The sequence below is a fragment of the Dermacentor albipictus genome, chromosome 6, assembly GCF_038994185.2.
Source record: "Dermacentor albipictus isolate Rhodes 1998 colony chromosome 6, USDA_Dalb.pri_finalv2, whole genome shotgun sequence".
Lineage (NCBI taxonomy): Eukaryota > Metazoa > Arthropoda > Arachnida > Ixodida > Ixodidae > Dermacentor > Dermacentor albipictus.
In genome coordinates, this window is record NC_091826.1 from 13,218,803 (window position 1) to 13,241,102 (window position 22,300).

General features: G+C 43.3%; 1 protein-coding gene across 1 annotated transcript; it reads left to right on the top strand.

Moving 5' to 3' along the window:
* Window positions 1-10,078: 10,078 nt before the first annotated feature.
* LOC135914249 (regucalcin-like) lies at window positions 10,079-21,589 on the top strand. The gene is made up of 5 exons (XM_065447026.2): window positions 10,079-10,448; window positions 15,284-15,472; window positions 16,620-16,838; window positions 18,784-18,930; window positions 21,291-21,589. Exons 1-5 carry the CDS (start codon window positions 10,295-10,297, stop codon window positions 21,494-21,496), a joined length of 915 nt encoding a protein of 304 aa, XP_065303098.1. The 5' UTR covers window positions 10,079-10,294; the 3' UTR covers window positions 21,497-21,589.
* Window positions 21,590-22,300: the final 711 nt, after the last annotated feature.

The window sequence follows — 22,300 nt, forward strand, 5'->3', positions numbered from 1 at the left end:
TAATACTTTCAATCAGCAATTAAAGTGCTGAGGGCATAAATTGCAGGATTCTGTGCTCTGAAAATACCTGTGTCTCTTGCATTTTAGTGAAAATTATTAGAATATCTTCTTTGTCACATGTTCAATGAAGCAAATGAGTTCACAGAAATGTGCAAGCTATGGTAAGCTCTGCACAAAACAATTTTTCACCTCCATGAGCAGCACAGTCTTGTGAATAAAGCGCAAGTTTTAGTATAAATTTGTCCTGGTGCAAAAACCAAAAGCAATGATATCATCTTAACAGGGCCTCGTTGGCGAATTGAAATAGTTTTGAATTATCAAAGTCTAAACTGACATGAGTCTGATTGTTTCTTTCTTTCCTTCTTTTTTAAGTTCTTTTGTAAAAATTTGCTCCAGAGCATATGAAGGATAAAATACAATCAAATAAGAGCTTGCATATGTTTGTGTTCTGTGCCAATCCCATGTTCTAACCGATGTGAGCAGTATAAAGATATTATAAACCATGGTGAGTGCCTCAGCTGCAAGTTGTGTTTATGCATTGTTCCTACTTCAGTACTGCAGCACTTTGTTCTCACCACAGTCAACTCGGATTCGCTCCAACTCACAGGGACTAATTATGTCTCTTTAAGATATCAGGACAGTGTATTCTCTGGTGTCAAATAAAATAAAGTTAAAATAGTATTTGCAAACCTGGTTATGTATGAACAGCTAAAGCTGCAGCACACAAAAGAAAATATGTAAAGGAGCAGACAGCACTGTACGTGTCTTCGTGCACTATCAGTTAACATGTGTTTCTAAATAGGCCAGACCCACCCATATCATAACATTTGAACAGCTCTGGAACCAGGCATACACTCATGTGGTGTATATGCATACTGACCATTTGCATTGATGACAACTGGATTGGTGGCACCAATTTGTGGTGACACCCATCAGCACACACAGCACCTTGAGTACCAAACATTTTCTTTGACTACCCATACTTTATCAACACACTCTAAAAGGGCATGTTTTAGCCTTGTCCCATTACACCTGGAAAGCAGAAAATTGATATAGCAAAATATTTGTTTGGCTTGCCTCATTTCAGAATGCATTAAAAACATGGCAAGGAAACAAGCTTTTGAGGTTTGTTTGAACTTACCAAAAATATTACTTGTCTGAGTTTGATATCTACTGTTGTGCTAATGTATAATGCTTGTTCTAGTTTTTTATTGCACAGTGGTCTCTCTTTGCAAATTTCCATAGCCTTTTTCATAAAATTGATGCACTGAAAACGCTCATACATTCTTGCACCACAGATATAGTAATAGGTGCGGAAACGTGGCTTTCCAGTGACATCACTAATAGCGAACTTGCACTTGACCCATCTTTTGTAATCTTTCGAAAGGACCGGGAAGGCTTCCAAGGAGGCGGAGTTATTGTGGTCATTAAAGATGACTATCAACCGTCTCTAGTGATAATCGACTCTCCTCTTGAAATAGTGTAGGTCTCTGCACGTATTGGACATGCGCAATGTGTTACTGGTGCATGCTATCGTCCACCCGATAGCCGTTTGGAATTTGTTCATTTTTTCAATGATGCGTTACAACAGGTCTTATCCCAGTTTCCAAAATGCATACTAATATTAGGGGGTGATTTTAATTACCCAGGTATCGAGTGGTCAACCTCTTCCTAAAAGGAAAATTGCAACAGATCTGAGTGTCTTCATTTTCTACAAACCTTGTATTTTCATCACTTAACTCAAGTCGTGCACGAACCAACTCGGGGTGATCACATACTAGATATCATTTTAACAAATCATCCAGACCTTGCTGCGACACATGTGCTTGAACCATTAAGTGATCACAGGGTGGTGCAATGTTCCTTTGCATTGAAACCTGCCAAGAAATATACAGCGAAAAAATACATTCTCAACTACGCACGCGCCGACACTGGCAGAATGATTGATATGTTAGCCTCATTTACAGCAGACTTTGCAAACAATTTTCAAAACAGAACGGTACACGATAACTGGAGCTTGTTCCGCGATAAACTCAAAGAAGTTGAAACTACATGCATACCAAGAATGACAATCAGCTCAAGGCTGAACGATCCGTGGTTTAACCGTGAAGTGAAGAAGTGTATAAACAAGAAAAAAAGAGCGTTCAGAAAAGCTGCCCGAACAAATGCTCCAGAAGACTGGCAAAATTACAAAAACATAGCACGCCATACAGAAACAACAATTGTCGAAGCTAAACACAAGTTTTTTAATTGCACCCTTCCCAATATGATAAAAACTGATCCCAAAAAGTTTTGGCAAGTAGTAAACCCAAAAGCAGATCACACTGCTCCCTTACTACTTTCCGACAATGGAGCAGTGCTCAACACAAAAGATAGCACTGAGCTATTTAACAAATGCTTCTCTGCAGTTTTTACTAACGAACTGCCACTTGATAACACTCACATACTTGAACAACTATCTATTCGATTCCCCTTTTCATCCATCATAATAACGGAACATGGTGTTTCTCGTGCCATTGACAGGCTTCCTCATAAAACCAGCCCAGGTCCTGATGGTATAAGTGCTAAACTTCTAAAATTAACCTCGCACTACTCTTCAGTTTTATTATCTCTAATATTTCAGCAATCACTCGATACAGGGTGCCTACCGGAAGATTGGAAATCGGCGTTAGTGATACCGGTATTTAAATCTGCTGATACAGCAGACCCTAATAATTACAGACCTATATCACTGACATCTATCTGCTGCAAATTACTGGAACACATCCTATACTCGCACATTATAGCCTATCTTAACAATAATAACCTGCTCCTGAATAACCAACATGGCTTTCGCCAAAATCGCTCATGTCAGACGCAACTTTATGAACTCGTAACAGATATTCACATTTCTTTGCACAGATTGATTAATACAGACGCCATTTTTATTGACTTTTCTAAAGCTTTCGACCGAGTGCCTCATAATCGACTAAAACTGAAAGTTAGAAACCTACAGCTTGACTATAACACGACGCGATGGATTGAGGAGTTCCTAACGAACCGATTTCAAGTAATCAGTCTCAACAATTGCTTTTCTAACCGCACTCACGTCACTTCGGGAGTTCCTCAAGGATCCGTCCTTGGGCCACTGCTATTTTTAATATACATAAATGACATCGCAACTATTATTACCTCACAAATACGTCCCTTCACAGATGACTGCGTCTTGTAGAATGAAATAAGCTGCCCTGCCGACATCTCTGTGTTGCAGTCTGATTTAACAAAACTAACTGACTGGTGTGACACATGGCAGATGGAAATTAACATAGCCAAAACTAAAGACGTAAAATTTGCTTCGATAACTCGACCTACCTCTGAGCAATACACAATACGCGGTATTACTGTTGACTCAGTATCTTCAATCAAGTACTTTGGTGTCCTGTTTACCTCCAATTTAAGCTGGAATGCTCACATTGAACACATCACCTCAAAAGCATGCAAAAAACTTGGTTACCTGAAACGTCACTTACACCTTGCTAACACAGATACCAGACTTTGCGCATACAGTTCTCTTATCAGGCCTTCTTTAGAATATGCGTCAATAATTTGGCATCCCCATCACTCTAATCTCACGAACCTACTCGAGTCAGTTCAAAATAAAGCTGTGCGGTTCATCTTAACTTCATACTCTCGCTATCAAAGTGTGTCCGCCTTAAAGAAATCACTTAATCTCCCTTCACTTGACATGCGCAGGAAATTATCACGGTTTACCTTCTTCCATAGCCTTTACCACAGCAACATTGCATTCGTTCGAGCCCATATTCTTCCCGCTCCCCACATCTCTACCCGCACAGACCATGTTCATAAAGTAAAACCTATATTTGCCAGGACTAACGTTTATCAAAATTCGCCTCTAGTTTTATCTATTGCCGAATGGAACTCGCTACCTGCAAACATTGTCTCGCTTACGGAATCATCATCATTTCATGCAGCACTGCTAACCTTTTTAGAGTGTGTCAACCTGTCAGAACCCACGTTTTCTTGAATATTTATATAAACAGTGTTTTCAAGTGCTTAGCATTGTGTAAAATTCATTCCGTTTCATCAGATATGTCTGTGTAGGCTGTTTACCTAAGTGTTTATCCTTAACCTCGTGTTCTGATGGGTGCTGATTCTTTGCATCACATTTTAGGTTCTTATGCGTTTTTCACGCTACTAAACATTGTATAAATTTCGTTACCCTTTTCTTTCTTTCTTTCTTTTTTTGTTTGCTCCTGCTAGATGTTTTTTATGGTTCCTAATGCCTTCATTTTACATTGTACAGATTTCAATCATGCTTGAACTTTTTCGTCCCCCCCTATGTAATGCCCTAATGGGCCCTTAGGGTACTCAAATAAATAAATAAAAAATGGCAAGGAAACAAGCTTTTGAGGTTTGTTTGAACTTACCAAAAATATTACTTGTCTGAGTTTGATATCTGCTGCTATGCTAATGTATAATGCTTGTTCTAGTTTTTTATTGCACAGTGGTCTCTGTCATCTAAACATGTTTCGAGTGGCAAAATTTTGTCATTGCGTGAGAAAAAGATGGCCGTTTTGTGGTGCCATTGGGGCAGTTGTGTGCGTCTGTAGGCATACTGGCAACAGCTAAGTGTTGGAACATTTGCCTTCTAGCACTTCCCTATGGCATTTACTGACACTGAAGCACGGCATTAAAGTGTAATTTTCACTCAAGCAATTATAGTTCAGTTTTGTAGCTATTTGTAGGCAATGTATAAATACTGTACATTTCATATGTGAGAACAGTGTAGGATGTTGCCATGATGTCACATAGCCACCACAACATGCATTATAGTTTCATGATACAGTAGACTTCCGTTAATTTGACTCCTGTTAATTCGATCCTGACCGAAGGTTACGGCCAGTGCGCATACATTTCTATGGGCCAAAACTTTCGTTATTTTGGCCCTAAAATTGGCCACCGCTGAATAATTCGAATTTGAACAGTCAACACTTACGCGCCTGACCTCTATAGGGACCCCGATAGTTACGCCTTTAGTGGCAGCGTGTGAATGCGTCGAAAATGCCTGTTTGTGGCCAGCCCTGAGAAGGTATTTAAGTAATGCCCGTAGCTCACAACGTCTGATTATGGTATTTACCTGATTATAACGCGCGCCTTTCTTTTTTAAAAAGAAAATGTTGGGACGAAAATTGCTTGCGCGGTGGAATCGCGCACGAAACCAGAACCGCCTTCGCAATGATCATATGCTTTACCGCATGACACTATTGTGTTGTGGCAGAGATGACTTTAAAAAATACCGTGTGGCGAAGCTGACTTTAGAAAACCGGCTGCCAATTGCAATGTGCAACAATTTTTTCTTGCTAAAAAATAGGGTGCGGGTTAGATTTCTACTTCGTTTAGGAGCTTTAATGTCATTCCTACATTATTTTCTACTTCGGCCACAGAAAGCGGGCACGCATTTGATTCAAAGGCGTTGTAAAATTTGGCAAGTACTGCCAAATCTATCAATCAGCAGTTGGTTCTGGCGTTTTCTTACCCGTTATATAATTCGACCCGCAGGATAATTCGACCGATTTCGCCGGCCCTGCCAGGGTCGAATTAACGTAAGTCTACTATACAGCGAATTTGCATAAGGTTGACAACCTTGTGCTGCAGTCAGGCAACACTGGTTTTGGCCGCCATTGGGACGTACAGATATAGAGGCTAGAAGATTTGACAAACCTTCTAGCCTCTATAGTACAGACAAGCGCCGTGTGCGCTGGCGCTCCGCGTAGCGCGGCTACAGTGTACTAGAATCTATTCTAGTACACTGTAGCGCGACCACAGGGTGCGTCGATGCCACGCTTCTCCGTACAGGGTGGCGACACGTCCGGTTGTGCCGCCATATTGGGCCGGAACACGTCAACGCGAGTAATGACGATCAGTGGCAATTTAGAATCTGCGCTCTGACAGTGCAAAAATTTCAAATTTTCCCGTTTCGTACGATTACGCGTGTATTGCAGTATTTACATTTCACCTTAGAAACAGGAGCTTGAACACTGACATGAAGAAAAACTTAAATAAGTTTCGAGCCCAGCAGGTAAGTAGTCTATTTTACCGTGCTTTCGCTTACAAATTTGTTTCGAAAACAAGGTTGACGCATATGGTGTGTACCAAAGGTTTTAGAGGTCCTTCGAAAATATGACGCAACTTTCGGCCGTAACACTTTAGCTGCGTAATCATGGAAACGTATAAGACGAAGCAGGGTGAACATGGCAGTGTTACCAATTAAGGTACTGTATGTCTGTTAAAGGTAAGAATGACAGACCACGTATACGAAAACAGTGTTATATTTGCAGAGACACACTCTGCGAATGTCAAAATTCAAGCTCAAGGTCGTGATTTCGATCACGGTCGTGGCTGCCAAATTTCACACCGGGAAAGACGCTCGTGTACTTAAATTTAGGTGCACGTTAAACCCAGGTGGACAAAATTATTTCGAAGTACCTGACTATGCCTAATGATCAGGTCGTGGTTTTGGCACGCGAAACCATGGTATTCTTTTCAATAAGTGAAAAGCAAGGCACAGTGTGCGATATTTCAACACTAATAAATGAACAGTGTTATTGTAGCCATCGGGCCTAAAGTATAAACCCATTCGTGCGGCTTGTGAAAATTTCTGGCCTGTAGTACAGTATGACTTGTTTGCCTGTATAAGTATAGTCCCAAGATATTTTTCTGAAAAACATTTGCCTTCTCTTATGCAACGACCCAAGATGAGAGCAGCAATGTGAAAAACAAGCATCTCACTAAAAGAAGGGAAATGCTTATTGCCAAAATATATAGCTGTCACTTGAGTAAAACCAGAGGAAGGAAACTAAAACGCAGTTAGAAGCAGCTCACCAACACGTTCACCTGCGTGAAGCCGCAACAGGCCATGCGCATCAACTTAAGAGCATTGACAAAGAAAAACGTAACTTATATGCTTATAAACATTAAAACAGGTCAGCAGAAGTTTACACCTGCGGCGGTCTTCCCTACTCCATTCCTCTCGTTACATCTGACTGGCACAACCAGTGCAAGTATAAATGCTGAGCGGCAATAAAACTCGCAAAGAACATTTTCTTAAAGTTCAGATGCTCAGTACATGTGACTGTTGGAAATGACACATTGAGTTTGAGCAGGCTTGTAATCACCTTGATTAAATATATATATATAGATGGCAAACGCATATATAGTGCAGCAGAAAACTTTCCGAATACCGTTTCACGCAAAGACACAAATTTAAGCATAATGGCTTAGCAGAACAAAGTTTTCATGGACTTCTTGCTGCGTTCTGGGTCGCGGGAAAATCTGAGACATAGGTGTCATTTTTCCATTGAACTGGCACACAAAGGTACGCAGAAATCAACCATGACGGCGTATTTTTAGATATGAAATTTGTCACGCACCTTTCATATGACATCGCGAGCCCGAAAAGTCAACTTAGCAAACACTTGCGCAGCACAGTGAAAATTAAAAACGCTGGGCAACAGGATCGCGCCACACGTTACTAATGCACGCACATGTACGGCCGCTTCAACAGCTCCGACACAATACGGCGGAGGTACGGTTCGGGCTTGGTCAAACGGTGTCGCCACCCTGTGCGGAAGGCGGTACTGACATTGACGCACTCTATGCAGCCACGCTGCGCCATGTTCCTCCTGATAGTGGGCAACCCTGTAGATGACAAGTGCACAACACTCAATATAGTGTTCAGTGCGCCTACTTTACCTGAAAACTCGCCTGCTTAGTTGTTATGCAAACCGTTCACCCTTATTTCACATTCGTTGTAGCAGTTTAGTGCAGAAGCTTCGACTGATTAACCAGTCACTTAGTATATTAAAGAACTGTACAGTACTTCCATTACTGGCTGCCTATTTTCCGCACTCATATGCTATAGCACAGTCATGGTAAGATTTGTTGCCTACACTTAGTGTAGGCAACAATGATCATGTTTACCGAACCAATGATAAGACACAGGATAATGGCGGTCGTGACAAGCTGACTTGTTCGTGTGGGCAAATGCAGCCTTTGCAAGGCCACACTTTGGCCATGCTCGACCACGCAGGATTGCCACACCATACAGAAAATATTGTGTCATGCCACTCTTCTTGCATTTCCTTCCCTTTTTTACGTGTAATTTGCTCTGATGGAACCCGAAATGACAAAAGACTCAACATAGAAGCTGAAGTTCCTGCAGTGAAGGCCGCTCACCACTTTCGCGTTGTAGTAAACGACTTGTTCATCGTGAAAGCACAGGGATATGCCAAAATGGCCCACCCATCCGTTTGCAGAGCAACAAGCTTGCGTTTGCGTGGCCATGTTGTGCGGCGAATAAGCTGTGTGCGTTTTGGAACGCCACAGCAAACTCAGTAAAACCTGTTGCAGGATGCGCAGCCCACTAGCTGTTTATATGCGCATCCTGCACTCGCGCACAGCGTTTATGCTCGCGTGCACATCTACCCTTCACATTTGGCAGAAACTCAGTGTTGCCTTGTGTGTGCACAGAGTCGTGGGCATTATGCAAAACGTCAAGCCGTCTTGTTTTCACGTGGCATTCCATTGTCTGTATTGTGCATTTGTCAAAATAAAATTTAAATTACTTGCTTGTGTGGGTGTCCTTAGAGTTGTAATTATTTTGCCCGTGGCACAGTGGTGATGTCAAAACAACAACTAATTAAATTTATTGTTTCATGTTCACTACAGAACTTGAGGGTTGAGGGGTCAGAGAAAAAATAGTCCAGAAACTATAGGTGGTGATCGTCAATGTAGGCGAATAGCCCGAACGCTTCAAGAAAGCTACTGGCTTTATAAAAGAGTGGTGCGCTTGACGACGTTCTGTACATTTATTGCAGTGAGGACATTTACGTAGCGTTTGTTGTTTCATTGCGTGATTCCATTAAGAACACAGCCATGAACCAGCGCATTTCTAGTGGTAGTGCTTCCTCAAGGGTGATGACAGGTGGCGTTCGGTAGCGAATGCCATAGAGTGTCCCACTGTATGAAAGTCTATGACGAATGCGCCCCGCATCGCAAACATGCGTGCCCTTTGTGTCGGCACCTATGTTCCAACCTTCGAACAGCAAACCCAAACCGCCAGCCATTGACTACGAAAATGGGCGTAAGAGACAAAGAAAGCTATTCGCTTGAAAAAGCTGCTTTTAGGCAGATTGGTGAAGCTAACACTTTCAGTAACGTCTACAGAGATCCGCATTAGGTCACAAACCAATCGAGCGATACCTCAGATAGCAAACAACACAGAGTTCGCTCGCATTGACAAATGTGGAACATACCATCGCATTAAAAACAGGAACGAGAAACTAAATTTGCGATTAGTATCGGATCTTTTAGTTTGCATGACTCATTGCATAGTACACAAATAACAAAATTGAGACAGTTTTCCGCAACATAAACACTGCGCACACAAAGAAAAAAGATACAATATAATATGTGTGCTACATTTAACACGGTCTAAGCTGGTTGAGTGTAAAATTCTGTATGTTGAATTTGTGTTCATCAAAATTATTTAATATAGTAATGATACAGCATAGCCTATCTGCTGGCATCTTTGTTAATAGCTTTCATCTCTCTTCTCTTTTTTTGCTTTCTGGAAATGCTAAAAATATTTTGATTTGATACGTCAGTATCATTGTCCATACAATTTAAGTCGAGAAGGCGGATATAAGTTCGTTTTCTTTCTTTTTTTCCCCCCAGAAACAGCAAGTAGGGCGTTTCTCACGTTTACTTTCGACTTCGATAACAAAACAGCCAAGACGTGATCAAAGCATCCTATGACATTCTCCTGCATATCACGTTGACGCTTTATGCGTGCACGTGTAGACACGTCGCATAGACCGTAGCAAGCTCGCGTCGCCTGCATAAGGAGGTTTTTGCTATAGATTTTTTTTTAATATGGCTACTTGAGCACATTCTCCAGACGAAACCGTGCCTGCGCTGATAAGCGAGTATTGACGTGAAGTAAAGATAAAAGCGATACTCCGAAAGCAACGTCGCTGCGTGCCTCGAGCCGTACAGCGTTCCTGTTAACGCTTGGCCTATTTATCGCGACGGCCGACCTTCCTGCCACTGTTCTCGTACTTCAGTTTGGCGCTCATCTCTACTCCGCATTCGGAGCGGCTGTAGTGGGCGCGCGTACAACAGCTGGTGGCAGTCTCACAGCTGATCCTGAGCCGACAGGTTGTGCGCTTAAACGACCTTGAAATCCGCCGGCTCCAGATCGCTTATAGCTGCGCTTGGCCGTCGAAGAGCGAAGATGTCTGTGTCGGCGGCCTCCATCCGACGCTCCAACCTGGGCGAGGGACCACACTGGGACTCTACGTCCAAGACGCTCCTCTATGTTGACGCCCCCGTGGGAGACCTGTGCCGGCTGGACGTCAACACGCGGGATACGTCGGGCATCCACTTCGGTACGTCTCTCAAGGGCGGTGATCGTATACACGCACTGCCCCTGCGGTGTCGCTCAGAGCGTGCGTGCGTGCTTGTTTCGCAATGTCAGAATAGCTATGACGTAAAAAGATGTGCAGACTAAGACAGTTTTGCCCAGCTTGAAACACGTACGGCATCACCGTCCTGCGTAATAAGCAGCGAACATTTGTGTCAAAGTTCATTCGCTGCCGGGAATTCGCGACTGCCATTTCAAGACGGACGTTCTCGCTGTTTTTGCATAAGCGCGTGACCTGAATACACAAGCCGCTGTGCAAGGTTATCCACCGGTTTACTGGAGGAATGTATTTTTGGACACAGGCAAACAACACCGAGAGAGAGGAGCGCTGGAAGAGAAGAGTGGGAGGCATAACAGGACATTTAAAGGAACTGGTACTCCATTTTGTCTCTTGAATATATACAGGGTGTTCTTTTTAGACCATACAGACTTTTTTTAATGAGTTAGTGCAGTGAACACAAAGTTTTTGCAGACGAGTTCCTAGGCGAAGTGGGCATACTTAGCTACTGATATGAGCTTCAGAAGGCTAATTCAGGAAACTCAATAGTCTACTTCTTTATTAGTGCCTTCGGACGCGTGCGGTCGTCTAAATGCCAAATTTGGAGGCAGTGACATTTTAATATAGATCTTTTTTTTTACTTGGAAATCGCACTTAATTCGAGATATTCAGAATCAATTCTAAAGCGTAATCAAGGCAACATCGACATCCAGCGCGTTCCGATACGCGTCAGACGGAAACACCCCATAGAGAAGAGCGGGGCTAAGTCTGAATGGTAGCATGTCGCGGCAAATCCTGACCTGGCGCCGAGGAGGTTATGTAATTCCTTGCTCGGCATACAGCCGCTTGCCAGGCAAAGCGTTCCATATCAGCAGTAGCTGCCGCGACTGGCCGATACGTTCAGCACCTAATAAACTGTCCCTAAGGCACTAATAAAAAGTTTTGTTCGTCGTCTGAAGCCCACGTTAATAGCGGCAAAGAATATCCACCCCGGCTAGGAACTCATCTGCTAAACACCACGTTAACTCCGCTTATAGCCATTTTATAAAAAAAAAATCTGTATGGCTTTTTAAAAAAAGCACCCTGTATGTACATAGGGAGAAAGAAAGATAATCAATTCATTCGTTTAAATGGAAGCTCGAAAACAGATCGGCGCATGCGCGAACAACAACGTTCGACTGAGGTTTGACCTTCGCGTCATGTGTTCCATGAGTGCGTTTGGAGAGAGACGGAAGAATTTGGAAAGGCAGGGAAGTTAACCAGATGGGAAGATCCAGTTTGCTACTCTACACTGGGGAGAGAATTCTAGCCAAGTATAAGAATTATAGTAGTGCGTAAAAGGGAGAGTTAGGCGCCAGTTATCCGCGAAACAACTTTCTGGTACTGTCTTCGTTCACCGCAACAGTAGCTCAGAAAAAAGCACCGTTCAGCGTTCACTATTACTGCCTGTCATATATAATTTATACTTCACGAATACCTCAACAGCAATCGCCTCAAATTAGTTCGGGGCTAATTAAGCTTGATTCCCCTATTCGAATGCATTTAAAACGCTGAAATTATTTTATAACAATACCGGTGCACATATATTGAATTGAATTTGTGATTTGTTGGAATGGAGTTTTGATTTACGTCCTGGCCGATTTTCGGCAATATGTTTAAAGAAGTTAAGGAAATCACAGTTTCGCCATTTGGGACAAGCAATGAATGCGATAGCAACGTCTTAGAATATTACACGTAGTGTAAGGCTTGTAGCTGTAGTGACAGTACGGGTTGCAGTTAACGTAAGCTGAGTAAACACGCATGTTGTGGCGTATGTAAACACATGAACAGAGAAACCTCGATGACCGCGAGCACTATTGGTTAGAACTACAGGGTCTTCTCGGAGTTGTCGCCTTGTGTTGACCTCACGTTTACGTACTGCGGCATGCTCTGCCCACACAAAACTTTAGAGGTAAGCGCTTTCTGAGCTCATCACGGTTTGTCGAAGTGTTGCGAGCAGCGTACACGGTGCTTGTACTAGAAACGGGGCTAGATATGTATTCCAAGCAGTCCAAAGATTTAAATTGAATTTTGGGGTTATTTGTGCCAAAATCATGACTTGATTATCAAGCACGCCGTAGTGGAGGATTCCCGATTAGTTTTGGCCACCATGGAATCTTCAACGTGGTTCCCTATGCATGGGACACGGGTGTTTTTACACTTCATCCCCATCGAAATGCTGCCACCACGAGCGGGATTTGATCCCGCAACCGGGTGCTTGGCAGCGTAACACCGAAGTCACTAAGCTACCGCGACGGGTGCTGTCCCTTGGCATTACGAATTTTCTAGTGCCCTGGTCAGTTTCTGTTTATGCGTGTTAATTACAAAGAAATAGCTTTTTCAGCGACCCTATCTTTCGTATAACATTGCTCACGGGTGTACAGCATTCCATATACCATGTGGTATATATTCTTCGTTCTTCTTGATTATTATATTCTTGATTATTTATAAAACATATAAATATATACGGAGCCTCATGGCATCGCCGACGGTGAAAATTCGCATAGAGTGCCCTGTAAGTGCTATTGCAATAAGATGGAAGCACGAAGTTTGCAAATGCAGTAAAACCTCGATATCACGAACTTCGATATAACAAGGTTCTCGATATAACGAAGTATTTAACTTTTCATAACCTCTTGTCCATAGAGCGCCATGTAGTTAGAAACTAATCATAACAAAGTGTGTTTGTATGCAATTTCAATATAAAGAAATTTCGCTTCCGCAGCAGAGGAATGCCGAGACAATAAATGGAACTTCCACGGACGAACACGGTCAAATGATTGAATTACAAACGGCTGCTTGCAAATGCACCTCGCAAATCGCGCGCGGCGGGACAAGAGCGACCACCGAAGTGTAGCCGCATCATGTTCCCTATAAAGTCCAAGTGCGATAACACCCTTCGCGCCCCGCGCACTTGGTGCTTTAGGCGCGAATGAAAGCGTGCGAGGGTGAGAAAGAAAGACGGTGGCTTCACGCACGAGTGCCGCCTCCAAATCTAGTAGCGATGTGCCGCCTCGTCGTTGGAGCAAAGGAAAAGAGGGGGAGGGCAGTGAGCTCGCTGTAACGCAATCAAGCGCGCGTGAGGAGCGGGGCGAAGGGGGGGGGGGGGGGATAGGTTGACGGGCATCGAGATTTCTGGCGCGCGTCTCGGCCGTGGCTGCGCATAGCTGTAAGCGCGACTGAGTGCATACGCAGTCGCGCACCCTGCTTTAGAGGCAATCTGCCGCGTGTGCCAATAGTGGGCGTGCCGAGAGGGCGTGGCATCATGTAAGCTGTCTACCTGCGCATTTAGTTTTTAAGGTTGCGTAATCTCGAGTTTCGGTGAACCGTTGGAGCGAGAGGCAGAGGAGGCATTTTCCCCGCTGCCGGCGTTTTTCATGATTGCATCGTACCAGTGCGGGTGACGCTATCAACCGCGGGGGCGGAGGGCACGCGAAAGCGTGGCTGGCTTCGGTTAATTCGTACCCCCTATGTTAAGATATTGTCGACGTGTCATGAAACTGTAGCATTTGTCGCCGACTCCCAAATTCATCAATATGAATTATTTTGTCATTCAATTTTGTATTTTCGATTGCTCGATAATTCGGAAAATTGTGCGGCCACTTTGCGTCTAAGAAAAAATCGATCGGCGACTGTACTTATTTGCATAAAATGTCGAATTTCGATATAACGAAGCATACTGCCGATTCTGCCTACTTCGTTATATCGAGGTTTAACTGTACATAACTCTGCAACAATAACAGATATCACGGTTCTGTAAATTACGTCTGTTAGGTTAGCTCAAGCGGACAAATGATTGAAATAGCGATTATATGGACGCTTCAGGCGGACTTTCTCCGTCGGCGTCGCCGTTGGTGGAGTAGTCCGTATGGGTTATGAGGTGTGCTGAATCGTATGGATTATTCAATGAGCCAGATAGATGCTATATTATTGAAGTGCCAATGCTCTGACCAGATGTTATGGTCTTGATTGATTTATTCATCAGAATGTTAGCGATTGCAGTGTGAGAAGAATTCTCACAAATCATTTTATTTACAGCGTATGCCTTTTCTCTTAAATCATTCAAAGGGATACTGACATGATAATTTCGACTATTCATTTCTTTTTTAGAACCTAAACTTTATAAAAAAATAGTTCCAGGCCTCAGATCACTGCAAATAATTTATCACAGCTTTTCTACAGCCAGTCTTGCCAAAATAAGCATGGTAGATACAATTATAAGGCTTGCGATGTTCGGTCGTTAGACTTCTGACGACCGAACACCGTCTTATTATCGCACCTTGCACCGTGTTTTTCTTGGCTAACGTTAGATGGGACACCCAGTATTAGCAAAACATTTCCGACTTGCCATTCTATACTTTACCCACTAAATTTAGCTGAGAGCTTTAGAGGGCGAAAATCTTGGGAGCTGTGTCCTAAATTACTTACTCACATTTCCTCCCGCCTTCCAATCCCCTGTTTGCTACCTGGACTGCCGTATTTTGCAGATACTAAGTAAATATGCACTTTAAGGCACTCTTAAAAGTATAAATGACTGCAGCTGGCATTCTCCTATTGGCGGCGTGTCACGGGTGCGATCTGCTGCCGTAGCTGCCCCATTCCTATAAGGGCTGAATAAAAGGTCGCTTGTATAACGGGAATATTTGTGCTCGGTAATAAGCGCTCTGTAGTCAAAGCTTTCACAACACGTTCATAGCTTTGTTGTGAACATTTGCGACGCGAAAGCCATTTAACTGGTCTGTGTCTCTCTTGGTGTTTCTCAGACGGACTGGTCACCATCGCTATTCCATACAAGTCCAACCCGAATTTGAACGTCATCACGCTGAACAGAGAAATCCGCAAGTTTGACTGGACGACTTCTCAGTCCGAAGTGCTCACAGAGGTGGACAGCGACAAGCCGACAAACAAATTCAATGACGGAAAGTGTGACGTCACCGGTCGGCTCTGGGCAGGTATGGTTTCTTGCGTACAGAATTCCCTTCTCAATCGACGCACACATTGAAGCACCTTCTAATGTGTTTTTGGCTTGCACTGACATCACAGATCTAATACAGCTCGCCGCAGCGCAACCACGATGTTGGTGATAATGATCTCTAATGACATTTCCTTCGCAACAGGGAGGCGACAGTCACATAGCCTACTTAGCTAATCAATTTTTAATACATCTCTGGCAGTCTAGTTTATTGCAGATTTCTACATTATTTCTCTGTATTACAACCTATATCTCTACATTGTAAAGTACCTATGCTTGTAAACATCCCCGCTCCGTCTCATACCCGCTTTTTTCCATCAATACTCCATATGTATCTTGCTTACGTCGACCGCTGATCAGTTCCTTTCAGTTGTAAACGCTAACGCATCTGGAAGGTATATACGTAGATGTGCATGCAATGCCTAATGACCAATTGATGAGATTCGTTTATTTCATTGAATTTGAGTTCTGAGGTTTTACGTGCCAAAGCCACAATTTGATTATGAGGCACGCCGTAGTGGTGGACTCCGGATTAATTTTGACTACTATATAGGGGATCTTTAACATGCGCCCAATGCACCTTACACGGGCATTTTTGCGTTTCGCCTCCATCGACATGCGGCCGCCACAGCCGGAATTGGATCCTGCGACCTCGTGCTAATAGCAGCACAACACCGTATAGCCGCGAACGCACCGCGGCGGGTCTCTTTCTAGAAATATGTTATTCATCATCAGTGCAGGCCCTTATCGGGCCCATCCATGAGGAAGATATAAATTTGTAAATTACAATGTAAACCTATACTATATCATAAATCTGACGCCTGGCTGTGTACGCGGAGATAGATTTACTTTGTGCATTCGAGAACTTGAGACATCAGCCTGCCCATTACTGGAGTTCTTTTGTGTATATAGCACTATACCCTTCAGTAGCCTGGTCTATTTGGTGCGTGGTAAACTTCAGTCGTGTTTACATATCGGTCATGCGCGAAGGTACACTGATCTCGATATCACCCTATTTCAAGCTAACGATGCGTTGTGCTGCTTTGATCACTATTTCTTTGAAGTATAGTATATAAGTTTTCCCACAGAGTATTTGCTTGCTTTCCTGTTGTGTTTTCCTCATCAAGGAACCACCGGTGAGCACAAGGACGAACACGTGATCGATAAGGAGAACGGTTCGCTCTTCAGCATCGACCCGGCCACGCTGAATGTGACCAGCCACGTGACCAAGGTGAACCTCTCCAACGGCATGACCTGGTCACCGGACAATCGAAGCATGTTCTACGTCGACTCGTTCACACGTAGCGTGTACTCGTTCAGCTTCGACGCCACCAGTGGGCAGCTGTGTGAGTACTTTCTGGTGCATCGTCATTATTGCCTAATTGCCAAATGGTTACATCTTTTATTTTTCGAGATAAGCTTTTGTGCGACCTGTCCTACATAGCCACATTTGAAAGATGGAGGTGCATTTATTGCTGCAACTATACTGATGCGCGTAAGCCACGAAGCCACATGCTGAAGGTGGCGCAATAGATGAGGACCAAACCAAACAAAATAAGTAGGAAGCAGCAACAGCATGATTACCTGAGGCTGATCATACAGAGTTGATGTTTCCTTAACAAAGCCTCCCTCAAGTACTCTCGATGAAACCATGAGAACGCCCGTATGTCGTTGCACATTTTTGGGACGTAGATCTTGAAGCTCGATCGTAGAACGCAGGGCTTCTAATCTGAAGGTTTTAAGTTCGAGTCCTCGTCCAGTCCGCTACATTTATCTGGCTTGGAGTGGTGCCTGACACCGTTAAAAAAGAGAGGAAATGTCGAGAGCCATTTGGGGCTATACTAGTACAGATGCAACCACATTAGGAAGGCCTACTAAGCTTGAAAAAAAAAAAGGCACTCCATCACCAGAACAGTAATTGGCCTCCCTAGTGCATCATTCGGCCACTACCTCCCTCAATCAGCTAGTACAATACAGCGCTAATTGATTGTAGATCGCTGAGAAAGGCCTTCATAAATATACGCTGATGATGATGACGATGATGATCTCGCAGCTGGTGCTATAGTCTCAGCATTTCTGCTGAATAGACTCTTAAAACAGTTGCACCTTTTAGGGTGTATATTTGTCCCACAACAATAATCTTCATCGGCCTTGCTTGCGTTTCCTTTCTTGAAAACGCTGCACTCGCTACTTTTCTGTCGAGAATGCCATGGCACGCTGATAACGAGCATGCTTTTCGTGACTTGGAAGTACCAGGCTCGCAGCGTTAAAGAAAGGAAATGCGGGCAAGACAGATGACGATTACTGCTGTGCTACAAGAGAAGCCACAAAGGGTGTAATTTTCTTTAAGAGGATATATATATCTCCAGTAGTACGTGGCTTTAATCCCGTAATTTAAACACTTTTTATGGTGCCAACAACGTTTTTTGCCAATTAAAAAAAATTAATTAGATGAACATACTCAAGGAATCGCGCAAGTAATGCCCACTACTTCAAATACAGCACTCGATGAGGCGTAATTAATGTGCCACAGGTTCTTACCATGTGTTCGCTATAACGAAAAAAAAAACATATGCCTGGTACCTATACCGATTGTTTTAACGAACACTTTCAATTTTTTGTTTCAAATTTCCTGTGGCAGATAGTACAGTTCTAGTCCATGAGCTGGCTTACTTGAAGAGGCGGACATTACACAGAAAATTTAAGTGCGTAATCTACTAATTAACAAAAACCACTAATTAATTTAAATTAATTGTCTCATAGTACATATTGCAATTTATAAATTATTGCCGGGAGGTTCGCAAGGCAGACCCAATTGAAACGATTTCTTAGGATGACACTAGTTTTGATATATTAATTTCCGAACTTTGCGAAGAAATGCATGGCGTTCCAGTTACTTTTGTGATTCAATGCATGAAACGATATTTTGTTAAGAAAGTAAGTGAAACCACAATGCATTTTCACCGTAAGTTTGACGGCGCATATCTCGTAAATGGTGTCATTCAATTATTTTCAAGTGGATATACCTTGCAGTCTCACTCGCTAGAACTTGCAAATTGCAATATGTACCATAAGGTAACTAGTTTAAAACTTAATTAGTGAATTTTTTGTTAATTAGTCTATTAGGCATCTCACTTTTTGGCCAGGCTTGTGAGATGCACAGCATCTCACAAGCCTGGCCATCTTTTAATATGAAGTTAGTCTGTAATATTCTATCCTTATTCAAAGCTTCGAATGTTTTTTCACCCCTAGTTTTCATATTATCTGTGCTTTTATCTCTTACGTATGCAGCAAACAGGCAGGTCTTGGTGGACTTCAACGCAAAGGAAGAGTACAAAGACTGTGGATACCCCGACGGAATGACTGTAGACACTAACGGCAAGTTGTGGCTTGCCTGTTACGCGGCGGGGAGAGTCATCAACATCGATCCCGAAACAGGTGAGTACAGGGGCTGGACACAAAGCACATGCGATTCATGATAAAAAGCAATAGCTCTCTCTATCACCAACCTAAAGGTATGAAGCGTGATCCTGGAAGACAGTCCCCGTCCATCTTCTCAATCACGATCGCTCAATTCGATCGGCACACCTTAGCCAGATACCCACAAATGGATTCTACGATGCCATAAAGAAGAAATCTTCTATCTGTAGATACTCAGCTCTACGTGCAACCTCGCTCGCCACCATGATGCCCGTGATAAGAAACGGGGTCAAGAGGCTGCATCGCAAGAATGTGCATTGGAACAATACATAAAAATGGGATAAGAGATAGGGGCGTGCAAAAATAGTACACCACAGATACTGCGTAGCGAAGTCGCAAGTAACGCTTCAGCTTAGTGAAGCCAAACTTTGAGATCAGCTGTCACTACATATTGGTATAGGCAGCTTTGGGAAAGTTTTTCTCTTATATAACGAACTTTGAACTCGCTTTGCTTAGAGACTGGTGAAGATGACAATGAAGATCCTAAAGTAAGTGACGCATAGCCACTCTGGCCATGAATCGAATGGCGCAGACAAAATGCATTGCTTTAATAAGAGCTTAGCGTAGCGGCATCCTTCAGGCATTCCATATGGCAACAAGTGGGAATCCAACGAGCCCGCTTGTCCGTGTGACATCACTTATTACCCATTGCGCGTAGAATGGGAAAAGGCATGTGAAAACGCGAAGCCGCTGCGATCTGTAACGGTGGTGAAGACGTTTAAGACCAAATAGTAGTTAAATTACACATTTATGTAGTGAGCGAGAATAAGAGAATTCGAGAGTCTCAATTTTCTATTCTTTTTTTTTTGCCTGTCGCAACCATAGGACGCAACAGAGAGAAGCCAGAGAAAACTTAACGAAAATCATTTGTTGTATTTAATAGAAATGCACAAATACCTAGGAAGCGCGCAGCTAGCTAGTAGACGTCTACCTTCCAGCTTTATCTAGCTAAGGCCACAGCTAGTAGCCGTCTTTGGAAGCTGTACTGTAGACCTAGACATCTACAAGCAAGCTTGTAGCTCAGCTAATGCTCTTTCCACTTACAGCTAGCTAGTAGCCACCTTGGGAAGCACTGCTGTAGCTGCGGTGTAGACATTCAATGTCCAGGCTTCTTTCATTTTCGAAGGTGCTATAGTTGGCTCTGCTTACCATGTTTACGATAGGTTGAATTCACGGCAAAAAACCCCAGGAGGTTCAAATTTCCCACTACGGCGTGCCTCATAATCAGATCGTGGTTTGACACAAAATACCACATAATTAATGTTTTTCGCGTCCAAAGCCACGCTACACTTCCCGCATGTTTTGAGTTTTAACTCTAAAAGGTGTTGTATTAATCAATAACATTTCTGTATTATTAAACAAGCAATTGAGGCTCCATAGCATAATTACTAAGTTGATAGCTATCTGTTCTTGGTATAAAAACGAGGCAAAAATTTTGAAGTATACTCCTAAAAAATACTACTCTCTTAGCACAAACAATGAAAAGCAATCTTATCATTATTGGTTTGATGTCAAATTCACATTGCATATTGTAAACTGACAAATAGCGCAAATAAAACTTCCTTTCCTGATGCTGACAGTATTCAAACATTGTAATTTGGTAAGCTAGAGGTCAGACTTATAACTAAATTAAAAAGCTAGAGGTTCACTGCCGATAAATGCAAGCATAGCTCAATTTCACATATGCCAGAAAACACAGTAAGAGTTATATGTAATCAAGCTTATAAAATACATCACATAATTCCCTTTGAGGCACAGCTGACGCTCAAGCAGCAGTGTTGTCAGCCAGTCGGCCACTGTTTTGACGGTGTGAAAGCACATTAGCTCTCATTGGGTCGTTCCTGGCTGCCTCTAAAATTCAGAAAACATTGATCTGCTGATGTAGATAACACAAACGACTATTTAAGTTAGAGAGAGAGAAATAAACTTTATTTTGAGACCAGGCTTCTTGAGCCCAAAGGTGGGTGGCCTCCTCAGTCCAGGTAGCCATGGCTCGCTGCCGCCGCCCGAGAACAGCACAATAATAGCACATTGGACGTGAGCTTAGGAGCAGGCAACTGGCAAACCGTTGTACGCTACTTCATGGCATCGAGACTGCCAAATTCGAAGCCTTCTCTATGTAATTAGCGAGAAGGGGAGCTGACGAGTTCGATTTTTTGTTTACAAGTAAGAGCGACAACAGGCCAGCGAAAACCCTGTCGACTGAAGTTGTGCGGTACATGCACGTTTTACAAATTCGCTGCTCTTCCTCATTCCGTTCCCTCGTGACCGTGCTTATACTTTCGATTTCCTCTGACCGCCACCCTGTTCGTCCACAGGAAAGCTGCTCCAGAGCGTTCTGCTTCCGGTGTCAAAGACCACGTCGTGTTGCTTTGGTGGCGATAACTACGACGAGCTGTACGTCACCTCTGCCTGGAAGGGACTGACGCCGGACCAGCTCCGCGCTGAACCCCTGGCGGGATCAGTCTTCAAGGTCACCTGTCTGGGAGCCAAGGGTTTCGAGGCGCACGCCTTCAATCGCTAAGCCAGCATGCGCACAAGATTTGAAATCCGAAAGAGATATTCTTAGGATAAGGACTGAGTGATCAGCCCAAATAAATACTTCACGTCTTGGTAAGCGAGACAGAGCAAATTAAAGAAAAAAGAAGGTTGGTGAAGATAAAGGTGGTTATATGTGCCATCAAAGACAAACAAATGAAGTATACCCTCACAAGTATACTCACAGTCGCACCGTCATGGGGGCGGAATGCGGAATACTCTTGTCACAGTCTATTTTCGACCACGAAGGATGTCTTGTGCCGGAATATTTCTTGAAGCAATGGACATAACATGTAGTGCGCCTGTACATTGCTCCAGAACGTCAACCAGTCCAGTCAAGTTCAGTTAGTCAAACGTATTTAATTGGAGCCGCACTGAAAGGTATTAACCGTTTCGTGAAAAATACGCAATGGTCCCGCCCCTATTGCACGACGATCACGTCGTTCTTCGATCATGGGGTTTGCGGGGATAACGTTCCAGTCTGCTGTCACTTGCAAGGTACAGCTTGGACCCGGTATAGTCTGAAACAAAAAGCTTTTAGCTAGTTTTTCGCTGCTCTTACGCAAGGTCAGATGCCGCCTTAGAATTTTTATTTGAATACCCTATATGCTAGGTCCTTACAAGGGGGCAAATTATTGCACGGCAGCGGTATATTGTGGAGCAGTCCATGAATATCCGGTATGGCGCGGTATTATATACATGGCGAAACGTAAGTAGCTTTCATGGCAACCCAGAATACGACGCTTTATTATTCTAAAGTACGCTGTAACCAGCTGCAACGGCCTAAACA